The following is a 24,202-nucleotide window of genomic DNA, read 5'->3' as shown; positions in this document are numbered from 1 at the left end:
CTGGCAGTGTTAAAAGGAACTTTTTGTTGACCTCCCTGATTGAATAATACTTTCCATTGATGTTCAGGTTGTTGATCAACGCATTGTACCTCTCAAACACTTCAGTAATTCCTTCTCCTGGATTTGATTTGAAATGTTCATATTCAGAGGTTAGGATTTCCAACTTGTTCTCCCTAACTTCCTCTGTGCCTTCATTAATCACCTCAATAGTTTCCCACATGTGTTTGGAATTTTTACAGTTCATCACATGTCTGTTCATCAAGGGATCAAGGGAATCAATTAATATTAATTGAAGGCTGGCATCCAAGGAGGCTTCTTCCTTCTCAGCAGGAGTAAAATCTTCAGGCTCTTTTGGATAGGTTCTAGCTTCAGTAGTCACCACACCATCTATTATTACCTCCGGTTCAATAACCATCGGAGTTTTTATACCCTTCTTTAACAAGTTTGAATATTTGGGATTTGCAACTTGTAAAAATAATAGCATCTTCTTCTTCCACATGATATAATTCTCTTTATCAAATTGTGGAATTTTAACGGTTCCAACTTTATGTGAAGTCATTATGAATTTTTGAATAAATAAAAATTCAAGGAGTTGAAAAATCACAAAAGTCTAGGATCTTGATTTGTTCGTTAATCAGAAGGCTCTGATACCAATTGTTGGGTCCCAATGTGTTTGTAGAAGGGGGGGTTGAATACAAACAGTACCGAATAATCGAATTAAATGCGGAATAAAAAATGTGAAACAAAATTCAAGTTAAATAAAAATATTATTAAACTTGAAAGGTGTTACAACAACTGTATCGATTACAAGGAATTAATCTCAAATTAATTATCACAAATCTAGAATAAATTCGACATGAACTTTTTCTATTTTTGTAATAAAAAGATTCAAATGCTAAACGCAATTTGAGATTAAGTTCTAGGGATTTTGATCCGCTAGATTGTTACACAAGAACAAGATAAATAATTCTAGTGGTTTGGATTTAACATTAACAAACTAGAAATTGATCTTGAATTTCTGCAGATAAAAGATGATATTTTTCAGAGGCGGCTGCTTTCTTTTGTTCTTGTCTTGATTGAGAGATTAATGATATGCTGCTTCTCTGCTTCTATTTAATCAATCAGCTGAATAGAATGTAATTGGCATGACAATCCTATAGCTGGCAAGACTTTCGGTAGGACAATTGATTGAACTAGCAAGACAATCTGAATGAACTAGCATGACAATCAGAATGAACTAGCAAGACAATCAGAATGAACTAGCATGACAATCAGAATGAACTAGCAAGACAATCATCCTCCTAGAGTAACTTTCGGTGAGACAATTGACAATGGCCTAGCATGACAATCGGTATGACAATCCTGATTGTCATGCTAGTTCATTTTCAATTGTCTTGCTGATTTAATGCTTGAATTTAATCCAATTAAACTTCTGAAAATTCCTAAAATTCCTAGAATTAATTCAGAATTAATTAATCAATTAATTCAATTAATAAATAAATTATTCTTCGCAGATATAATTTATTTTCTTAATTAAATTAGATGACTTAATTAATTAATAGAGAATTAATTCTAGTCTTGAGCAGCAACCATTCTTCTGCAAATCTTCTGAAAATCACTGAAAATTATGAATCAATTCCACCACTTCAACGTTGACACTCGATGTATTGTCTGGTTCATGAGTGACTAACTTCCGTGACGTTTCTTCATGTCTTGACTTTGACACTTTGATTTTCTTCAGATTAAATCCTTGTAATTTATTGATACCCTGACGAGATCTCTGTCACTTGATTAAATCCACAATCTTGACTTATATCACTGAGGCATGATCAATTTCTTGAACTTCTTCCAGTGAATTAATTCCTCAAGTCTGTAGATGAACCTTGTCTCTGAATCCTTTGACAGATATTACTTTGCGAGATCTCTCTGACGGTCGATCCACTATTTACTTATTATATTCTTATTTGAGTTGAGTTGAATCCTCGAATATACAAATAGGTCTATGACATATGACTTACAATATTTGATGGATATTTTTTACCATATAAAAGAAATTCAATCAACCAAACGAGTAATAAAAAATGGTTTAGTAAATTTGATTGTAAAAGTGGATACTGGCAAATAAAATTAACTAAGGAATCTAGATGTTTAACAGCATTTAGCGTTCCACAAGGACATTATGAATGGATAGTACTACCATTTGGATTAAGAACAGCTCCACAAATATTCCAAAGAAGAATGGATAAAATATTTAGAGAAATGAATGATTTTATTCTAGTATATATAGATGATATATTAATATTTAGTGATAATTTAACAGATCATTCAAAACATCTAGATATATTTATTCAGACTATTAGAAAACATGGAATATTATTATCAGAAAAGAAATCAGAAATATTTAAACACAAAATAGAATATTTAGGATATATTATAGACTCTGAAGGAATTCAATTACAAGAACATATATCAACAAAAATAAAGAATTTTAAAGAAATTTTAGAAAATAAAAAAGAAGTACAACAATTCTTAGGAATAGTAAATTACGCTTCAGATTATATAAAAGATTTACCAAAATTAAGAAAACCACTACAAGATTTAATAAAGAAAAATAAAACTTTTGAGTGGAAGGAAGATCATACAAATGCAATAAGAGCATTAAAAATAAAGGTAGAAAATTTACCTAAACTACGATTACCCAAAGATAGTGATCAGTTAGAACTATTTACAGATGCTAGTGATATAGGATGGGGAGCAGTATTAGTAGCTTTTGAAAAAGATGATATTGATAAAGAAAACCCTTTAATATGTGGATATGCAGCTGGAACGTGGAAACCCAATGAAAAGAATTATCATATTAATGAAAAGGAACTATTAGCTGTAAAATTAGGAATTAAAAGATTTCATTATCATTTACTACCTGCAAAATTTGTTGTAAGAACAGATAATACTCAAGTAAGATCATTTATATTCAATAAAATTGACCCTTTACCAGAATTAAATAAAAGAAGAAATTGGCAAGCATTTTTTAGTTATTATGATTTTATTATTAAAAATATATCAGGTATTAAAAATATTCTTGCAGACTATCTTAGCAGGGAAAATGGAAAGTATTAGCAGTATTATGATACAGGTGGGAGAAGTAATTCAGAAGATAAAGGAAAAGAATGACCAGATAAACTTTATTAACGAAGAAATCAGCCAACTTACTACTACTTTAGAAGGAAAACTCAGAATATTAAACAACCTTCAAAAAACCCCAGAAACCTTTGTATCAAGATTAGCCAATACTCCTACTATCAAAACAATAACCATACCAGATAATACTATCAACGCCATTACCCTAAAAGATCGTGTAACCTTTACCAAAGAATATACCGAGTCCTTTGAAAAGATACAAAAGTACTATGATTATAAAACCAATACTACAATCCTGAGAAATGGGAAATTTGGAAAATACCCAAGGTATATCTGTAGGGAAAACGCAGATTCAACTGTAGTAAAAAACCTATTACTCTTAGGATGTATTGACAAAATAATGGTAGATGAAACCTTATCAAGTATAGCACAACTACCATCAACTATAACACAAAGCCTTCAATCTTACATGAATTCATACGGACCAGGAGGAATTTATGGTATACAGGTTTTTGATGCCTGTACTGACTTAACAGGAAAACCCATATTACTCTGTCAAATATTTAAGTATGGCAGGAATACTACTATAGAAGGTGAAAATACTAGCCTAAAGACGGACATGGCATGTACAATAGAGCAATTTGGCGACTGGTTGTGTAACAAGAGAGCAATCGGCATAGCAACATTGAAGTCTAAACTTGAAGATATGATACGAGGAGGAAAGGCATGTGTCATTGGCACAAGTAAAGGTGGATTAGCAGAAGAAATACTAACTATTTATTATAATAATGATATAATTAGCAGGGATACTACAGCTTTGAACGAAATGCATGCAAGATTATCAGATTTAAAGCACAATCATGCTCAGAAGACAAAGGAAATTTATCAGAATTTATTATCAGGCCAAAGACGGAGACCAGTGGCAACTCTAAAGAATATAGCAACAAAAGAAGAAGGATGTTCTGATCCCTTTGCATAGATATTTGTTAGGCCCTGAAAGGGTGACCTAACCATATAATACAATGTAATACTATTTGATGAAAGTTAGGCCCAATAAAATTTGGTGACCTAACAATGTAATAATAACGATAAATTGATAGGCCCAATGAGAATTGGTGACCTATGGATATTACAAATGATATTTCGGCCCAATGAGAATTGGTGACTGAAAGCATATTACAAATGATATTTCGGCCCAATGAGAATTGGTGACTGAAAGCATATTACAAATGATATTTCGGCCCAATGAGAATTGGTGACTGAAAACATATTACAAATGACACTACGGCCCAAATTATATTGGTGACTGTAAAAAATCAATAATTTTCAGGAAAAAGAAAAAGACAGCAGCAACAAAGAAGAAAGGTTACTAGAAGAAAAAGACAGCAGCAGAAAAGACAAGGACATTTACCAGAAATTTTATCTCTAAAGTCAAAAAGAAGGTGGAATGGCAGACAAATTACAGAAAGTGGATTCAGCTTTTGAAAAAGAGGAAAGAAAAAGAACGGAGGAAATTAAAAGGGAATCTTAGAAATAGAAATTAGTAGAATCAACAGAGATTGGAAAACTCTATAAAAGCCATCTTGTAAATCATTAAGAGATATCGAAAGTTTTCATTAATAGAAATGGCTGTTTATAAATTTTCTATGAGTAGCTAAACCCTTTACTCTACAATCTCTATACAAGAAAATATTGTGAGATCGAAGTAAATATTATACTATGTCTATGTTTAGTAATTGTTAAGACAGATATAATATTTTATTAAGTGTTTTAGAGGATATCCCAAGGCGATCCCAAGGTCAGGCTATATCCCGAAGCAAGGAAGCGAGAAGGGAAGGAGAGCCAAGACAGGTTGACAGCCATAGGTGATCTAGGATACTTATAAGGTATTATTCTGAATTTATGATTGCTAAATTATGATATTAGTAGAATGTTTAAGGAACAGATCACAATATGAGTATTGTTATGAGGTTGTAGACATTTAAAAGAAATATGTTGATTTTTGGATTTAATCATGAATATAATTGTTTATTATAATTGTTTATATCTGTGTGTCTTCCCTCTTTAGGGTTATCAGATATAAAAAACGATCCCCGCGAATCTGGATTAATTCTTTTATTTTTCGCGGGGATCGTTTTTTATATATACCAGATTCGCGGGGATCGTTTTTTATATCTGATAACCCTAAAGAGGGAAGACACACCGATATAAACAATTATAATAAACAATTATATTCATGATTAAATCCAAAAATCAACATATTTCTTTTAAATGTCTACAACCTCATAACAATACTCATATTGTGATCTGTTCCTTAAACATTCTACTAATATCATAATTTAGCAATCATAAATTCATAAAATTCTGACTCATCTGACACCACCCCTACATTTGTTCGAACTAGCTTATATAGCCTTGCGATTTCTTAAAATTTACTTTATTACTTTTAAAAGAATTTTAACATTTATTTTTATAATAATTTATATATATATTATTACTTGTGATATTGCCACAATATTATTTCTATTCTTGATAATTTATTTTTATATTTTTGCAACAAACATGTAAATATTGAGAAATATGAGGGATGTGAAATTGAATTATTACATCTATATATAGTAAAATATCTAATCATATTTCATCCACTATTATATCATTGTATCATATTTTGGTGTTTAAATAGTCGTAAAATAATTTAATACTTTTATATTTATGATTTGTTAAATTTTTAATAATATTATATATATGATTGTATAAGTACATTATATTGCAATTGATGTTTATATAGTAGTAGAGCAATTTAATTATTTGTTATTTATGATTTTATAAATTATACTTATATTCTAATAAAATATAATAATCTTAATTATCTATTTTTAATTATAATAAATCAACGATTAAGATTATTTTGACGATATAGTACCAAATTTTGAATAAAAAATTCCTTAACTTATTATAGATAATGATATAATTGAAAATAACAAACAAAAATTACTTTGGAGTTACATTTAGTATGTGGTAAACCGATGTATTCTTCTGCACCTACGTCACAACAAAAAATTTGGATGTACTTTTTGTTTTGAATACTTTTTGCTCATGTTTCACATGGTTTTTAACATCGATAATTACAGTGTTTTTAACTTTTCGTGAATTGTATACTCCGATGTTAACGAGTATTACGATGTTCACATTTACAATCTGATATGCATTTATATCACGAGTATAAATAGTACTCTCTCCGTTTTTTTTATTTGTCGTTTTGACTTTTACACATATTTCAATGTATTTTAACCGGTTATTTAAATTATCATTTATAAAATTTTCTTTTTGTAAATAAAATTAGACAACTTATATTTTAATTCACAAAAAGAAAATTTTTAAAATCATATTTCTAACTATCCAGTCAAATCACATTGAAATACGTGCAAAAGTAAAAGCGACAAATAAAAATAACAGAGGGAGTATTCCCTCGGTCCCAATTTATTGGTGTTGTTTGATTTTTTACGATTAAATCGATCCAATTTTGACTAAAAATTATCGAAAATATTTATAAAAATTATATCATTAGATAGGATGTTTAATGTATTTTAATATATATTTTTCAATTTTTCAAAATAATGAAAGAATAAATTTTTATTTATAATTAAAATTGAATCAATTTGACCATTAAAAGTCAAACAACAGATAAATTGGAACAGAAGAGTAATAAATAGTTATTTGTATACATTCGATTTGGACTAATAAAAAACGGACCATCGCCATTATCTTTCGGCACGAACAAAGATTTATGAGAAAGGACTGAAAGTATTTTTTTTTTGTGTTTTTAAAATTATGTGTGAATTAAATCAATCGGAAATAGAAATTTGGCTTCAGCTGAATTTTTAGGATTTATTTAAAGGGGATGCATACTAAATGAAGAAATGTGATTTAGAGTATTTACAACTCAAGTGAGCCATTACCTAATCTTAGCTATATTTGTGTCACGTAGATGTATACAGGAGTTGTTGATCAAAAGATCATCTCCAACTATGAGAGCCCTTGCCTAAATTTTTTAGCTATGAGAAAATGATTTAACCAAATTTGCTCACCTGTCTTGATGACTCATCATTGTGATAATGTTTTGGACCGATTTTATTGGTAAAATTAATTTAATAATGATCAAATTCGATGCAAATTTATATTTATTTATTTGCTACTTTTTTTTTGAAAAAATATGTAATTAATATATAATTAATAAATATATTTTTATAAATATTAAAATAAATTTTTTAAAATAAATTAAACTGTATCTCGTAAAATATGGGATACAAAATTAAATTTAATAAATTTAATTATTTTAAATAGTGTTAAATTAATAAATAACTACAATATAAGTATAAAATACCATACAAAAAGATATTGGAAATCAATATCGATAACACTATTGAAGCAAAACATTTTTTTTGGTTCCCTATATTTTAGGTAAGCATTATTTTAATATAGTTTAGGGAAGCATTAAGGGTAGTTGCTCTTGGGCAATATTTTTTTCCCATTTCCACATAAATTCATTTTCTAAGCTCAGAGCATAAAACTTGTACGGAACAGGTGGACCATTGAACTATTGAAGAAAAATACACCATAGTGTTTCTTTTCTGTATTTATTCTCATTACCATTACATTATGTTGTTTTTCCTGAGATCTTGTTTAAGCACATTTTCTCTCGGAAGCGGGAAAAAGCCATCTCCGACTAGAGAAAAACAAAGAGAATTAAATCTATGCAACTCCTTTGATCTGTAAGTATACGACACTAGAACCAAAAGCTGGCATTCAACACGGTTTCTACTTTTGCCAAAATAAGTACTACTCCGTCACAACATATAAACTTCATAAAGTAAATTGTAGAAGCGCGATTATTTTACAATTCAAAACGCCATTACAGTGAATATGAAAAGGGAACATATAAGGCACGAAAAACCAGAGTTAAGCAAAGCAGACATTTAAGGTTTGATACATAAAACATGAGTAAAACCCGAGTGCACTACAACATTGAGGAACAACGGCCCCATGCTTGACAAAGAAATTTAGGTACGCTTTGCCAACTAAAGGTCTCTTCTTTTCCTGCAAGCATAGATGCAAATCAAAATTAGAAAAACGATTCACAAGTTTACCCGGGACCAGACACCGGTAGCCATAGTTTATAACACTGTAACAATTCAAATACTGAAACAATATATATACAAGTACAATTAACTATGTAAAACAAATGCCACACGGTGCCAGAAAATAAAAAATTTAAAAACGCCACTGTCACGAAAAGGGCAAGCGAAATAGAAGGTTCCATGACCCCATCCATATTCCTTCCCAAAACAGAAGAAAGTATCTAATTACACAGTGAATGAAAATAGGAATGATGCAACATCCACAACCTCATCAATTGAAAGGCCAAGCAGCATAGTTTGACCCATTGTTCTCGTCGTAGGGAGATCTAGAGCTACTCCCCCCTGCCCCAGACCCTTGGTTTGATGAGCGGAAAGGCCACAGAGATGATAGCAGACTCCTTCCTTGGTTCTGCCCACTATTATTCCTCTCAGAACTACTGCTACTGTTGCTGCCGCTCTCGCTATGATGACTTGACCTTCTATTAGCATGAGCACTGCCTGAAACTTGAGGAAGCTCCACGCGGCATACTGGGCACGAATTGTGCTCCACCAACCAAGGAACTATACAATCAGAGTGATATAAATGGTTACATGGCATCTCCCTAGCTTCAGATCCCAACTCAAATTTTTCTTGACAAACTGGACATTGCGAGTCAGATCTTAAGTGCCTCCGACTGATTTTAACAGTAGGCATAGCATCTATTGCAGCTCTAGGTGCGGGAGGTGGACCCCGTCTATCGTTCCCAGTGAGCTGTTCAATAAATTCTTGCAAGCCAGGTCCCATGAGAAACTCACTCAAATTAGTATGCTGATGTCCCCTCATAAGCGGAGTGCCATTGAATAAAAACTCAAATGCATCATCACTCGACATCCTCCGTGGACCACGGCTATGCAATATAAACTCGGGAAACATACTTGATCTCGTCCGACTACTACCAAAGCTCGAGTTTCCACCCGTCAACATTTGCCTAATAAAAGTAGCCAATTCATCATTAACCCCAAACATAGGGTCACGAACGAGCTCCGTGGACCCAATGTCGAAACTATCATTTCTATCGACCCCGTAGTCCTCTTGCCTGTTACCCACCACTTCACTCAGTTCTTGCACAAACCCACCATCACAATATGGACAAACCAAACTACGTCTCCGAGGCCTAACCACCTGCCCACATTGGTAACACCAATGTGTATTCCCACCACTTGACATCCTAACTACAGCCCCCCAAATTATCAACAAAACCTGGAGGTTATTTTACATCTAAAGACAATCAATATCGAGAAATGGCAAAAAAAACTTATTATTTCTAAAATCAATACAAGACTAAATCATAATATAATAAAAAGTTGAATTGTAATTTTAAATTAAACTAGAAATTAGGGATTCTTGGGACTATGAGCAACCAACTGAACAATAATCTTGTCCTAACAGCAATAATAAAATTGATGTAATAAAAACAACAGAACTAGTAATCGTATATATCATCTGAACATGAATAAAAAGTGTACTTACATGGACAATTTAAGACAGTGGAATCAGTTGAAAGACTTGAGATAACAACAAATGAGTAATTAACAAGATCGTTGGTGCGTATACATATACAGAAACATGTGTAAGTATATATGAAGTGAGAAGACTTACCAGGAAGTGGTGGTTGTGGAATTAATCGGATGAGAAATGAACTACTGGCAATTGTGTACGTAATTTATGTTTGTTTGTCCTATTGTCCATTTCGGAGGACCTTCTAGAAATTGTTCTATTTACTTTCTTTCGTTTAAAAAAACAAACTATTTGGGTAGGCAGCACCTAATATTTGACATGGTTATAATTTTTTTGAAAGGAATTTGACATGGATATAATTGTAAACCGGATATAATTATTCTGGTTAATCTTGCTAAAATAATGTTATTAGAGGTTCGACAAATATAATTGATAGGGAAGAAAATAAAGTCTGGGTATGTAATTAATGTTGCATTAATCATATCAGAATTGGGCCAACAACTTGGCCCATTTGAGAATGCCCAAAACCCTGAATATTAATTAAATTCATAATTAATTAATAGGGGATAAGTCAGCTGATAAAATGATTCCTAGTGGAGAAATAAATCCTTGTAGATTGGCCTCCAAGAAACCTGGTGGGATAAGGAATCAACTTCTTACCTCTTAGGACTCCAAAGTCCATTTTAATTTTGAGACTTACCCACCAAGTCTCCTAACCCAAGTCCAATTCAAGGACTCCCAACATCTATATAAGAGGCCTCACCCCACAAATCAGAACTACGTTTTAGACTTAGTCCTTGGAGGACATGAAAGTCACTACGTCCTTGGTGAGCCCTCGCCGCCATAGCCACGAGGGCAAGTATCACTAAGAACTACGTTTTTTGACTTGATCCTTGGCAATCAGCAAGGTACGTAGGCATCTTGTTAAAGGCAGATTGAGTCACGAAACACAAGAGCAGTCAAATCGAGTCTCGAAACTCACGTTCCTTAGTAATAAATACAGCAGTGATATACCTTAGTTTTTAATCCATAACATTTGACACCGTCTGTGGGAAAGCACAACAACCATGGCGAGAACACGGAGAACAATTAGAGCTCTTGAGGAAGGAACACCATCGAGGACAACCCAAGTGATTTCGTCAACCGTGGAGGTACCTCCTCATTCAACTTATGCAGTCACCCAAGGAGAAGCCCAGATAGGGGTAACTGAACCTCAGCCACAAGGGATGATTCTCTCGGCTATTCAAGGTACGAATCCCCAAGTTCAACAACTACATGCACTTGTGAATTCTCGACCTATGGGTACGAGTATTCAACTGTTGTGACTACTAACCCCCCTTATGGGATGCCCCTTTACCCCGAGGTGGGAGGAAGTGGACATGCTGGACGGAGTGAAGCACGAGGGCGATCGCCCCCTACATACGAGGTTTGACTCCTATCCCTGAGGATTATGAATTTTCTGGTCCTTATACTGAGAGAGACTCTGAATCTTCGGATGATGAAGTAGCCCCAAGAAGGAGACGTGCTGGCAAAGAGCCGATGGCCGAAGGTAGCCAACATCCTAGAAGCACCCAAGGGATGAATCCCCAAGAAGTGCAGGAAAGGATCAGGGCTCACAAGGCTGAGATTCGAAGGCTGAGGCGCGACTTGGAGGCGCACCAGACCACCAGACCCTCACTACCTCCTAGGGGAGAAATCCTCCTCCTATCATAGACCTGGATGGTCTAATACAGAGAAGGGTTGTTGTCCCAAGGGCTGATCCAAGCAATCTTCTTCCCTTTGGAGATCCTGATGATCCTACTCCGCCCTTCACTGAAGAAATAATAAATGCCCATATCTCAAGGAAGTTCAAGATGCCAACTATCAAAGCTTATGATGGCATGGGAGATCCCGCTAATCATGTTAGGACATTCTCTAATGCACTGCTGTTGCAGCCCGTGAATGATGCTATTAAGTGTCGGGCCTTTCCTCAAACCCTGTCGGGTATGGCTCAAAGGTGGTATAGTCGTTTGCCCCCAAACTCTATTGGGTCGTTCAGAGAATTAAGCCAGGCTTTTATTTAGCAGTTCATCAGTGGGAGAGTGCATGAGAAAAGTTCAGCATCTCTTATGAGCATTGTGTAGGGAACAAAGGAATCCTTGAGAGACTACCTGAATCGTTTCACAAAGGAGGTTTTAAAAGTCCCGGACCTTGATGATAAGGTACTATGATAGCACTACAACAGGGAACTAGGGACGAGTTCTTCAAGATGTCCTTGGCCAAGCGCCCCCCTGAAAGTATGTTGCAGCTCCAAGATAGGGTCGGGAAGTACATTAAAGTGGAGGAGAGCATGAGGACGACCGTAGTAAGCAACGAGCCCGCTGGAGGCAAGAAGCGGAAAACTGATCTGGAATATATCGCTAAGGACAAGTATCCTAAAATTGAGCAAAACCCTGATTCAACCCCTAAGAAGGGAGGACCTTGGCAAAAGTTCGCTGAATACGCTAAGCTGAATGCTCCTAGAAGCCAGATCTTGATGGAAATCGAGAAAGACCAAGACATTCGTTGGCCTAAACCCTTGAAGGCAGATCCTGCCAAGCTATAAGAGCAAATATTGCAGATTTCACAAAGATGTTGGTCATGACACCGATGAGTGTAGACAACTGAAAGATGAAATTGAATTCCTCATTCGAAAAGGAAGATTGAACAAAAACACTGGAGAAGGAGGGGATAGGAATAACAATGGAAGAAAGAACTTTGAAGATCGTTGGAGGGACCAAGATGATCAGGGGCGGAATCCCCAGCCTAGAGGACCGGTGATAAATGCGATTTTTGGAGGGCCGCGACCTCGAGGGCCTGTGATAAACACGATTTTTGGAGGACCAACTGCTGCTGGGTTATCTAGGAACTCCAGGAAAGCATATACTAGAGATGTTATGCATATTGTGGGAGAAGCCCCGAAGAGGACCATGACATGAGTAACAATGGCTTTTGATGATTCTGACCTAGAGGGTGTGAAATTTCCTCATGACGACCCGCTGGTCATAACACCGATAATAAGAAATAGCCCGGTCAAGATAGTCCTCGTGGATAATGGTGCTTCGATGGATATCTTACTCCATGACACCTTTTTAAGGATAGGTTATAATGATTCTCAACTAACCCCGACCGATATGCCGATATATGGATTCGCGGGAGTAGAATGCCCCGTGGAAGGGATAATCAAGTTGCCAACAACCATAGGCCAAGAATCAAGGCAAGCAACACAGATGTTGGACTTTGTGGTGGTAAAGGCTAGTTCAACTTATAATGCTATCATGGGGAGAACAGGGATACATGCCTTTAAGGCAGTCCCTTCTTCCTACCATTCAGTTATGAAGTTCCCACCATGAATGGGATTGGAGAAGAGAGAGGAGATCAAAAAATGGCTAGAAGTTGTTATATGGCCTCACTGAAGGCAGATGGAGTCGGGGGGCAGATTCTACCTATTGAAGATCTGGATATACGAGAGAATGATGAGAAAAGGGGGAAGCCAGCAGAAGACTTGATTCCGATTCCTTTAAACCCCGATGATCCTAAGAAAGTGACTTTCATTGGAGCAACACTAGAGGAGCCCCTTAGAGGGAAGTTGGTGAGGTTTTTACAAGAAAATAGCAATGTGTTTGCATGGTCGGCAGCTGATATGCCAGGCATAGACCTGGAACTAATCACTCACAAACTGAACGTGGATCCAAATCGGAAGACAGTGAAATAAAAGAAAAGAAGTTTTGTTACAGAGAGGTAAGAAGCTATAAAACAAGAAGTAGAGAAGCTCTTAGAGGTTGGTTTCATTGAGGAGATACAATTTCCAGAATGGTTAGCAAACCCTGTAATGGTGAAGAACGCCAATGGAAAATGGAGGATGTGTATGGACTTCACTGATCTGAATGACGCATGCCCTAAAGATTGTTTCCCGTTGCCAAGGATAGATACTTTGATAGATGCCACTGTTGGACATGAGATGCTAAGCTTCATGGATGGATTCAGTGGATACAATCAGATCAAGATGCACAAGGACGACATCCCAAAGGTATCATTCATCACTGACTTTGATATTTTTTGTTATCTTGTTGTGGCATTTGGTCTCAAGAATGCAGGAGCCACCTATCAAAGGTTGGTAAATAAGATTTTCAAGGATCTTATTGGGAAGACTATGGAAGTTTATGTTGATGACATGTTAGTCAAGAGTCTAGTGAAGACTGACCATATAACCCATTTGAGGGAAGCTTTTGAGGTGCTGAGATACCACAAGATGATGTTAAATCCTGCGAAATGTGCTTTCAGAGTAGGGTCTGGAAATTTTTTGGGATTGATGGTCTCCAAGAGAGGAATCGAGGCCAATCCCGACAAAATAAGGGAAATTCTAGATATGGAACCACCAAAAACTATCAAAGATGTTCAAAAGCTCACTGGAAGGGTTGCTGCGTTGGGACGATTTATCTCCAAATCTGGGGACAAGTGCTTGCCTTTGTTTAGATCCCTAAAGAAGGTTAAGGATTTTGTATGGAGTAAGGAAAGCTAGAAGGCATTCGCGGAATTGAAGAAATATATGGCCCAGGCCCCGTTGTTGGCCAAACCAGCTTTGAATAAGGTTTTATGCTTGTACTTGGCCGTTTCAGAAAGTGCCTTGAGCGCTGTGTTGGTTAAGGAGGAACTGAAAATCCAGAAACCCGTATACTATGTCAGCAAAATTCTGCGTGGAGCTGAGTTGAATTATTCAACTATTGAGAAGTTTGCTTTAGCCTTGGTAATGGCCTCAAGAAAGTTGCGTCCTTACTTCCAGGCTCATAGGATTAAAGTGCTAACAAACCAACCCCTGAGAAGTATCATTCATAGTCCCAAAGCTAGTGGAAGGTTGATCAAGTGGGCAATAGAGCTGGGAGAATTCGACATTAAGTATAAGCCATGAACGACAATAAAAGCCCAGGCATTGGCTGACTTCATGGTGGAATGTACCATACCCAACCAAGAAGTCGGGGGGCAGGAAGATACCATACCTCAAGACAAGGAAGTTGATAAGGGGGACAAAGAAAAGGATGATAAGGAGAAGGAATATTGGGTCCTCTATTTTGAGAGAGCATCAAAAACAAATTCAAGTGGAGCAGGTTTGGTTTTACAAATCCCTGATGGGTTCTTGATTGAGTATGCCATGAAGTTAGACTTCCCAACCACAAACAATGAGGCAGAATATGAAGCTCTGATAGCTGGCCTCGGCCTAGAAGGGACACTTAGAGTCAAGAATTTAAAGGTCTGTGGAGACTCGATGCTGGTCATATCCCAGGTAAAGGGAGAGTTTGAGGCAAGGGATGATACGATGGCTAAGTATGTCCGCCTAGTAAGGGCTGTGATGACCCAATTCAATGAATTCCATGATGAGCACATTCCAAGGGAGGAATGCTAAGGAAGATGCTTTATCGAAATTTGCTTCATCTGAGATAGAGGAAAGTTCAGGAAGTGTATACTTCCACGTTATGAAGACACAGAGCATTGATGTTAAGCTTGTAGCTCCTATAGGCCTGTGGACATCATGGATAGATCCCATTAAGGCTCAATTTCAACCCGGTTGGTTGCCAAACGACGCTACTGAAGCACGGAAGTTGGCTGTTCGAGCACTAAGGTACTCTTTGATAGATGGGATTTTGTATAAAAGATCTTTTGTGGTTCCTTACTTAAGGTGTCCCAGGCCCGATGAGGCACGCTTGGCTCTTGAAGAAGTACATGAAGGTATATGTGGGCAACACTTGGGGGGAAAAGCACTAACTCACAAGATAACCTGTTTAGGCTTCTATGGCCAGAAATGATGGTTGATGCTGAAGAGTATGTAAAGAAGTGTGACCGCTGTCAGAAGCATGCACCTGTCGCTAGACAACCCCCTAAGATGCTGACCTCCATCAACTCACCCATCCCCTTTGCTATGTGGGGAATGGATATACTTGGGCCTTTCCCCATGGCCACGACACAAAGGAAGTTCCTGATTGTAGCCATTGATTATTTTACTAAGTGGATTGAAGCCAAGCCTTTGGACAAAATCACAACTAAGCAGGTTGCACAATCCCTGTGGGAAAATATTATGTGCCGGTATGGAATTCCCCGCATCCTAGTCACCGATAATGGAACACAGTTCAACAATGAGGAATTCAAAAAGTATCGTGAGGAGAATGAAATTGAATTACGATTCACCTTTGTGGCTCACCCGCAAGTCAATGGGCAAGCGGAAGTGGCAAATCGAATAATCCTGGATGGACTTAAAAATAGGGCTGAACACTCGAGAAATACTTGGGTGGATGAGTTGCGGCCTATACTATGCGCATATCATACCACCTGCAAAGTGACAATTGAAGCTACCCCATTCATGCCGGCATATAGAGCCGAGGCAGTGGTTCCTCTTGAAATCACACATGGATCCCCTAGGATCGAAGATTATGAATCGGAAACCAATGAAGAAGGCACGAGGTTCGCTCTCGATCCCATTGACGAGGTCAGAATTGAGGCCAGCGCCCGCAATACAGACCATCAACGAAGAGCCTCCTTCTATTTTAATAAAAGGGTTAAAGAAAGGTTCTTTTACCAAGGAGGCTTGATCTTAAGAAAGATTGAGGCTTCAGGAGTTGAAGAGAAAGAAAAGTTAATCCCCAACTGGGAAAGGCCGTATAAGGTCAAGAAAATATGAGGACGAGGATCCTACAAGTCGGAAACCCTGAGTAGTGACAAAGTGCCCCTTCCTGGTGCGTTTCGAAGCTGAAGGTTTAATATGTTTAGGACATGAAAGACATGTTCATGGTACTTAGTAGTAAATGGAGGAATAAGGTCGACCAGTGTACGAGCATCCAATGAATAAAATTCCCGAAGGACCAAAGTACCAAAAATAAAAGACGAATATGAAATCAAACTACAAATGCAGGAGATCATGAAGGATCAGAAATCAAGTCATGATGAACAATTAGATTACACACTGACGGTGTTCAAGTCCATAAAGGACCGCAAATAGATAAAAGCCACACTCGGCAAACAAAGCCATGCAAGGCCTAAACACTAAAGGACAATCTATAGTCCAAAATCAGATGATTGGCCAATAATGGCAACCTCAGAAACAACCCAAAGGCTAGGAAAGCTCTGCAAATTTACCATATCCGGGTAAGAGCTATGAACAGAGCCAATAGACATATTAACGGAGTGCAGCTCATCATGGGTGTCCATCATCTTGAATAAGTCTTCCGACCGTCGATAAACGCTAAGAGAGCTCTAGAATCCCAGTCCTGAAACTTTCTCTCAAGTTTCTTCATCAATGCATCCAAGGCCATGTGCTCACTCCTTCATTTTGCACTTCTAGTGAAAGAAGCTGTGAAGTAGGCATTGGCCTAATAAGAAAGAGATATTAAAAAGCTAACTTCACGAAATGTATATGGTCAATTGAAGTCTACATTACAAACTCCAGCCTACCAAATAAGGCAGATCAGCCTCAAGAGAAAGTCTTTGACCAATTGGAGATCCCTCAGAAAGGGCTCCAGAAGACCGGCCTCCAAGGGATACCTTAGGCCAGCCAGGCTCCTCCTTTAATTTGTGAAGTATTGAAAGTTCTAAAAAATAGGTGTACCAAATACAAGGCATGAGCCCCGCACATCCCCGCTCAGGAAGCTGTTCACCTAATTGGAACAAACTTAACCAATGGAAAATAAGAGGGGTTAGGACAGCTTTAACAAAGTTCCTTTGAATTATGAGGACCCATCAAAAACATGAACGTGATAGTTTATGTTCGAGGTCTATCGAGATATGTTGTCCAAGAAAGCAAAAATGTTTCCCCTTGACCGACCAGAGGAGGCCAAGTAGCCATCCATGAAGATCTTTGACCGTCTAAAGGGTCCTTGGATGAGGTCCGCATCCGGCAAGGCACTCCCTCGAATAAAAAAGAGAGAAGTCTAATCCACGAATTGATATTGAGAATATTGAAGTTCAAGAACTTCTATGAAATAGGATCCCGAAGGGCCAAGAAGCTCTAGACATTGAGGTTATGGACGACCATGGCTTCAAGGGTTTGGTCTCTATGGCCGACCAAGAGACCTTGAAGCCGACTCCTCCCCATGGAGGGTTAGGCCGACTAAGATGTCCTCGAAGGAACGTCTACAGACGACCAGAACTAATAGGGATGGCCTCTAAGAGAAGGTTCTAAGAAAACCATGAACTAGAGCCAAAGGATGCTCCTAGTGAAGATAAGAACTTCCACGAAAATAAGTTTCGTGAAAATTAGAACCCTTACGGAGGGAAATAAGTTTCATGAAGAGTAAGACGCTCACAGAGGTGAGATTCTGGCCGACCAAGAGTCAGTGACGCCTAGTCCTCCAAAAGGAAGGATTAGGCCGACTAGAAGCTTCACGGAGGGAAATAAGTTTCGTGAAGAGTAGAATGTCCATGAGAACAAGTTCCGGAAAGGATAAAGAGTCCATGAGAACAAATTTCGTGAAGACTAGGACATCCACGAAAACAAGTTTCATGAAGAATAGAACGTTCACTAGAAAATGATCATAAAAGTCTGGCTGAGGCTAAACACAAATCGATAGTCTTAAGGGACGATTATGTTAATCACCATGATAAGAAAAAGCCCACATTCCAGAACCTTCCGGAATGTCCTCAAAGTTTCTTAACGATTTCTTTGATTCTTAATGGATTTGGAAATATAAAGGCCCAAGTCAAGGTCCAAATTCAAAGAATCAAAGCCCAAATCCAAATAGGATTTGGAAATATAGGGGCCCAAGAAGCCCAGTATCAATGCCCAAATCCAGGATTTTCTAAAGAAAATCAACAAAAGGGCCCAAATATAAAAAGCCCACAAAGAGGCATAGGAACAAATTAAAGCCCCAAATCCAATTAGGATTTGGAAAAAGAGAAGGCCCAAACAAGGCCCAATCCAAAATTGAATTAAGAAGAAGCCCAATAAAGAAAAGACCAGGATTGAGGTCAAATTTGAGGTCGTCCGAGAATTACGGGTAAAAAAGACCAGGATTGAGGTCGAAATCAAGGTAAATAAGACCAGGATTGAGGTCGAATTTGAGGTCGTGAATTCTATTCAAATTCTTTCGAACAGACACCTGAAAATTACGCGTAAAAAAGACCAGGATTGAGGTCGAATCCAGGTAAATAAGACCAGGATTGAGGTCGAATTCCCGAATCAAGCACGATATTTTTCGAGAACAAGGACAGAAATTTCGGTCACAATCCAAGTCGAAGGTTCGACTAGGATCCTGGTCGAAATTCAGGTCGTGAATCTTATTCGAAACCTTACGACCAGGAATCAAAACATGGACATATTTTCGACCAAGATCCAGATCGAAGGTTCGACTAGGATCCTAGTCGAAATCCAGGTCGTGGATCCTAATCGAAATCCTTCGACCAGGATTGAGAGGCTGGCGCAAAATTCGACTAGGATCTAGGTCGAATTTTCGACTAGGATCCTGGTCGAAAAGGGGCTGAAAATTAAAAAAATATATATCTGTGAAAAAATCCAGAAATTAAGGAAAAATCCCAGAATTGAGGGAAAATTCCAGAAAATTAAGGAAAAATCCCAGAATTCAGGGAAAATTCCAGAAAATTAAGGAAAAATCCCAGAATTAAGGGAAAAATTCCTGAAAATTAAGGAAAAATCCCAGAATTAAGGGAAAATTCCAGAAAATTAAGGAAAAATCCCAGAATTAAGGGAAAAATTCCTGAAAATTAAGGAAAAATCCCAGAATTAAGGGAAATTCCAGAAAATTAAGGAAAAATCCTAGAGTTCAGGGAAAATTCCTGTAAATTAAGGTAATTCCTAAATAATAGGGATAAAAGTAAATTGTTGTAAATGTGTAGGTCGCTCCACACTTTACGCAAAAACGGTACCTTATAAGGGAACGAATGAACTTAACTTCTATGAAACCTAGTCACTATTTTCCAGAAGTTGGGGGGCAAATGATAGGGAAGAAAATAAGGTCTGGGTATGTAATTAATATTGCATTAATCATATCAGAATTGGGCCAACAACTTGGCCCATTTGAGAATGCCCAAAACCCTGAATATTAATTAAATTCGTAATTAATTAATAAGAGATAAGTCAACTGATAAGATGAGTCCTAGTGGAGAAATAAATCCTTGTAGATTGGCCTCCAAGAAACCTGGTGGGATAAGGAATCAACTTCTTACCTCTTAGGACTCCAAAGTCCATTCTAATTCTGAGACTTGCCCACCAAGTCTCCTAACCCAAGTCCAATTCAAGGACTCCCAACATCTATATAAGGGGCCTCACCCCACAAATCAGAACTACGTTTTAGACTTAGTCCTTGGAGGACATGAAAGTCACTATGTCCTTGGTGAGCCCTCGCCGACATAGCCCCGAGTGCAAGTATCACTAAGAACTACGTTTTTTTACTTGATCCTTGGCAATCAGCAAGGTACATAGGCATCTTGTTAAGGCAGATTGAGTCACGAAACACAAGAGCAGTCAAATCGAGCCTCGAAGCTCACGTTCCTTAGTAATAAATACGGCAGTTATATACCTTAGTTTTTAATCCATAACAATAATCAACGTAGAGAGATTGACTAAATTTTTAGCTAGCTGGAATACACTATTACAGCGAATAATTTTTTACATAATATCTAAAATATATATTTATGGTATGTTTGACATATTTTTTAGTTGAGAACCCATCCCTATTATAGATGCCCTTAACACATTAAATATTCAAATTCTTCAATCTAAAAAGTATTACAATCACATCTCGAGCATTCCAACCTACATCAATTGTGAAACTAGTAATATCACAATTGACATTCACATAAGTATATTTGAAACTGATATTGGAGTAACAGATATCCCAACAAATGAACAATTTTTTTATTATGAAAGTTGAGCTCTTGCGATATACACCATCGTGATATCCACCACCGTCTCAGATCCGATATGAGTATTACAAATTTCCCAAAATACCACATAAATCCTTCTCAGAAAATTCACCTAAACCCGTAACAGAACACACAAAAACATTAAAATAAAACAAACTAACATCCCAAAAATATGGGCACTAATAACGATATTGATAACAACGTGCTCAATATTCATCTAAAAAGGATTAGATCACAATTTTATTGAAAAACTGATAATAGAAGAGACTATGAAAGAACAAAGGAAAAGGGGAGGAAGAATCAGAAAGTAAAGGTGGGGAGGTTAAAACCCTAGATATGGGAGTCGACTCTGAAAACCCAAAACTCGAACATATGTATCCAGTATTGACACGAATCGATACAAATAAAGACTCAGTATGAAGTAGCGGACAAAAACTTGCAAGATCACAACAAACTCGTCCTTAAAAAGAAAACAACACCCCCCCATATTTTTTTGTTAGAGACGGGATCGAAACCCATGTATAACAAAAGTGTGGAAAGTACCAACCATGATTTATATAATCAAATACACTACTAAACAACTATCCATAATTGATATGTAATTAAATAATAATTAAATAAACATTCCTCGTTTGAGTTTTATGTATAAAAATGTTGTTTATATCATATTACTAAAAAGTTAAAAGTAAGAATATTATTTATAAAAAATGTTGAAATACCAAAATTGGATTTCAATTAAGTTTCCAGATTTTCAGTAACATTTGCTAGTTGGTTATAATACGATTATTTAACATGAACATCTCATATATTCAAAATAATTTCACCAATTATAATAATTTATAGGACCATGTGATTGATGTCATGTCATTTGAAGACTGTTTTCATTTTTGACTTGTATAATATTGCTCTCAATCTTTTACTCGTAGATAAATCGTACACAAATCCAGGTCGATATTAAAGTATTAATATATATATATATAAATGTAGTTAATAAATTTATTTAAACATGTATTGGTAGAAAATTAAAATTTGAAATTATGATGAAAATATATTAAAAATAAATATTACTTAGTTTAGAGTCAGAGTCTATGTGTGTCAGGTTTGACCAAATTTAGATACAAGTTTGTTGGAGTCTAGCAGGTGTTTAAATATATAGCCTCACTTCTTATTGTTAATTATGATTCAGACTTGGGGTCAGAATGATCATGTCACTCGACATTCTTTAACTGACTATTGTGTTTTACTTGATAATTCTCATGTGTACTGTAAATGCAAGAAATACACATTTGTCAAGATCTTCAGTTGAGGCTAAATCTCGTGCCATCGCTGACACTTTCTGTGAGGTTTTGTGGTTAATTTTTATACTTAAAGATTTTATTGTTGGGAAGAATACCTGCAAAAGACAGAATTAGTAAAATTAAATAAGTACCTGAGGCTGAGTCGCGTACTATGTCGCTCTCTTTTAGACGTTTCGCGGCCCTTCCTAAGGTGCAAGTAGTAGATAGCAGCGGCGTCCCCGGGATAAAACAACCTAGAACTTTAACCCGTCTCAGTCAAATCTTGCACTAGAAATTGATTGGAATCTACAAAGCTCTCACTTTTGCTCAAGAAAACTCATTTCTGTTATTGTGTTGTTGTGTGAAAGAACATATATTTTTTAAAGTGATCGGCATATAACTATAAATATATATGTAAAAAGGAAATAATCAAGAGAATAAAAACTGATGCCATAAAAAAAAATACCTAAATTGAAGTCTTAATGTGCTCTACAGCTATAACGGCTATAAAAGTTGATTAAAGTTTTAAGAATCAGATATGACACATTAAAAATCATATATGACCATAATGAAATTATTTTAAATATATATAAACAACAATCCCCCACTTATATATTTAGAAATATTTGAGCAAAAAGATACAATGATGAGTTTAAGTTAAGGTATCTGAAGATTTGAACCTTAACATAGTGAAACACTGCCAGAGTATTAGAATGTAAAGTGACTTGTGTCTTGAACTTTAATTCTTACATATACAAAGACAATGTGACACACACATCATTGTTACTGTGTAGTTTCAAGCCAGCACTTCACGGCCATGTGCTTATATCCCAGTCTAATGAATATGTCTAAATGACTTGCCCAAGTTCCATTTAGTAAGCGGCCTAACTTCATATTCATAGAGGTAAGTTCATCAGGTGTGTGTCTCTAAATTTGACACTCCACTCAAACTAGAGTTTGAACTTTTTAAGAGTTGATTTCAACCTTCCAAAATTTCATAATATCATGCTTTACAAAGATGGACTAGGAGTGTTACTCCATTTAAAATTGCATAAATCTTCATTTCTTCTCAGGTGACTCGTTTTTCCCTTTGAACCTGTTTATTGGGATCTCCATTCAACAGGTTGGATATCCATCACAGGAGATTTATATTCTCGTAGGCTTTAGTCCCATCTCTTTAGATGTGTTCCACACTTTTTTTCGAGCTAATCCTTTCGTCAAAGGATCAACCAGGTTCTCTTCAGATTGTATATAATCCACTCTTACAGCTCCAGTACTAAGAAAGCCTCATACTGTATTATGTGTCTGAAGAATCTGTCATTTCTTACCATTATAGTAAGATGCCTGAACAAGGTCAATAGTTGCGGTACTATCACAATGGATTAATATAGCAGGAATCAGTCTTTCCCAGATCGGAATATCTGACAAGAAATTTCTTAACCAACTTGCCTCTTCACTTGCAGTTGATAATGCAAATAGTTCTGACTCCATAGTTGAGTTAGCCAAAAGACTTTGTTTCTTGGATTTACATGACACGAAACCTCCAGCAATTTTAAAAACATAGCCACTCGTGGCTTTAAAATCGTTTGAAAAGACATTCCAATTAGTGTCGCTATATCCTTCCAGGACAGCGGGATCTTTTGAATAATGTAAGCCTAGGAGCATGGTCCTCTTAAGGTAGCGCATGACCCTTTCAACTGCATGTCAGTGTTCCATACCAGGACAACTAGTGAATCTTCCAAGTACTTCAACAACATATGCAATATCTGGTCTAGTACGATATGTAGCATATCTAAGACTTCTGATTATACTAGCATACTCATATTGCCTGATACCGTGACCCTCGTTTTTAAATAATTTAATATTGGGATCAAATGAGTACATACAGGTTTATAATCATAATAGTTGTATTTTTTCAAGATCTTTTCTATATATTGAGATTGATCTAATGATATTCCATTAATAGTTCTAGTAATTCTAATGTTTCACTTCTCCTAAATCTTTCATTTCAAAATTACTACCGAGCATGTATTTGGTCTCATTTACAGCAGCAAGGTTAGAGCCAAAAATAGGCAAATCATCAACATATAAGAAAATAATTGTGCACACATTATTCACATATCTATAATATATGCATTTATCACTTTCATTAATGCGATACCCATTAGCAATAACAAGACCATCAAACTTATCATGCCATTTCTTGGAAGATTGCCTTAGACCATATATCGATTTATTTAGATTACAAACTTTATGTTCTTGGTCAG

The 24,202-nt window shown here is 36.4% G+C and overlaps 2 protein-coding genes across 3 annotated transcripts; both read right to left on the bottom strand.

Moving 5' to 3' along the window:
* Positions 1–7,975: 7,975 nt before the first annotated feature.
* On the bottom strand, positions 7,976–10,064 carry LOC141707257 (putative E3 ubiquitin-protein ligase RHC1A). 2 transcript variants are annotated; one of them, XM_074510313.1, is made up of 3 exons: positions 9,916–10,064; positions 8,544–9,516; positions 7,976–8,235 (listed from the first exon to the last, which is right to left on the bottom strand). In XM_074510313.1, exon 2 carries the CDS (start codon positions 9,481–9,483, stop codon positions 8,548–8,550), a length of 936 nt encoding a protein of 311 aa, XP_074366414.1. In that variant the 5' UTR covers positions 9,484–9,516; positions 9,916–10,064; the 3' UTR covers positions 7,976–8,235; positions 8,544–8,547. The 2 variants fall into 2 exon arrangements, with proteins under 2 accessions (XP_074366414.1, XP_074366413.1); XM_074510312.1 differs by having other exon boundaries at positions 9,787–9,922.
* A 13,188-nt stretch (positions 10,065–23,252) lies between these two features.
* Positions 23,253–23,621, bottom strand: LOC141687695 (secreted RxLR effector protein 161-like). Its single transcript, XM_074492856.1, has one exon. It carries the CDS (start codon positions 23,619–23,621, stop codon positions 23,253–23,255), a length of 369 nt encoding a protein of 122 aa, XP_074348957.1.
* Positions 23,622–24,202: the final 581 nt, after the last annotated feature.

Source organism: Apium graveolens, chromosome 2, assembly GCF_009905375.1.
Source record: "Apium graveolens cultivar Ventura chromosome 2, ASM990537v1, whole genome shotgun sequence".
Taxonomy (NCBI): domain Eukaryota; kingdom Viridiplantae; phylum Streptophyta; class Magnoliopsida; order Apiales; family Apiaceae; genus Apium; species Apium graveolens.
Note: the sequence above shows the minus strand (reverse complement) of the source record. Positions and strands in the feature narration are given on the sequence as shown.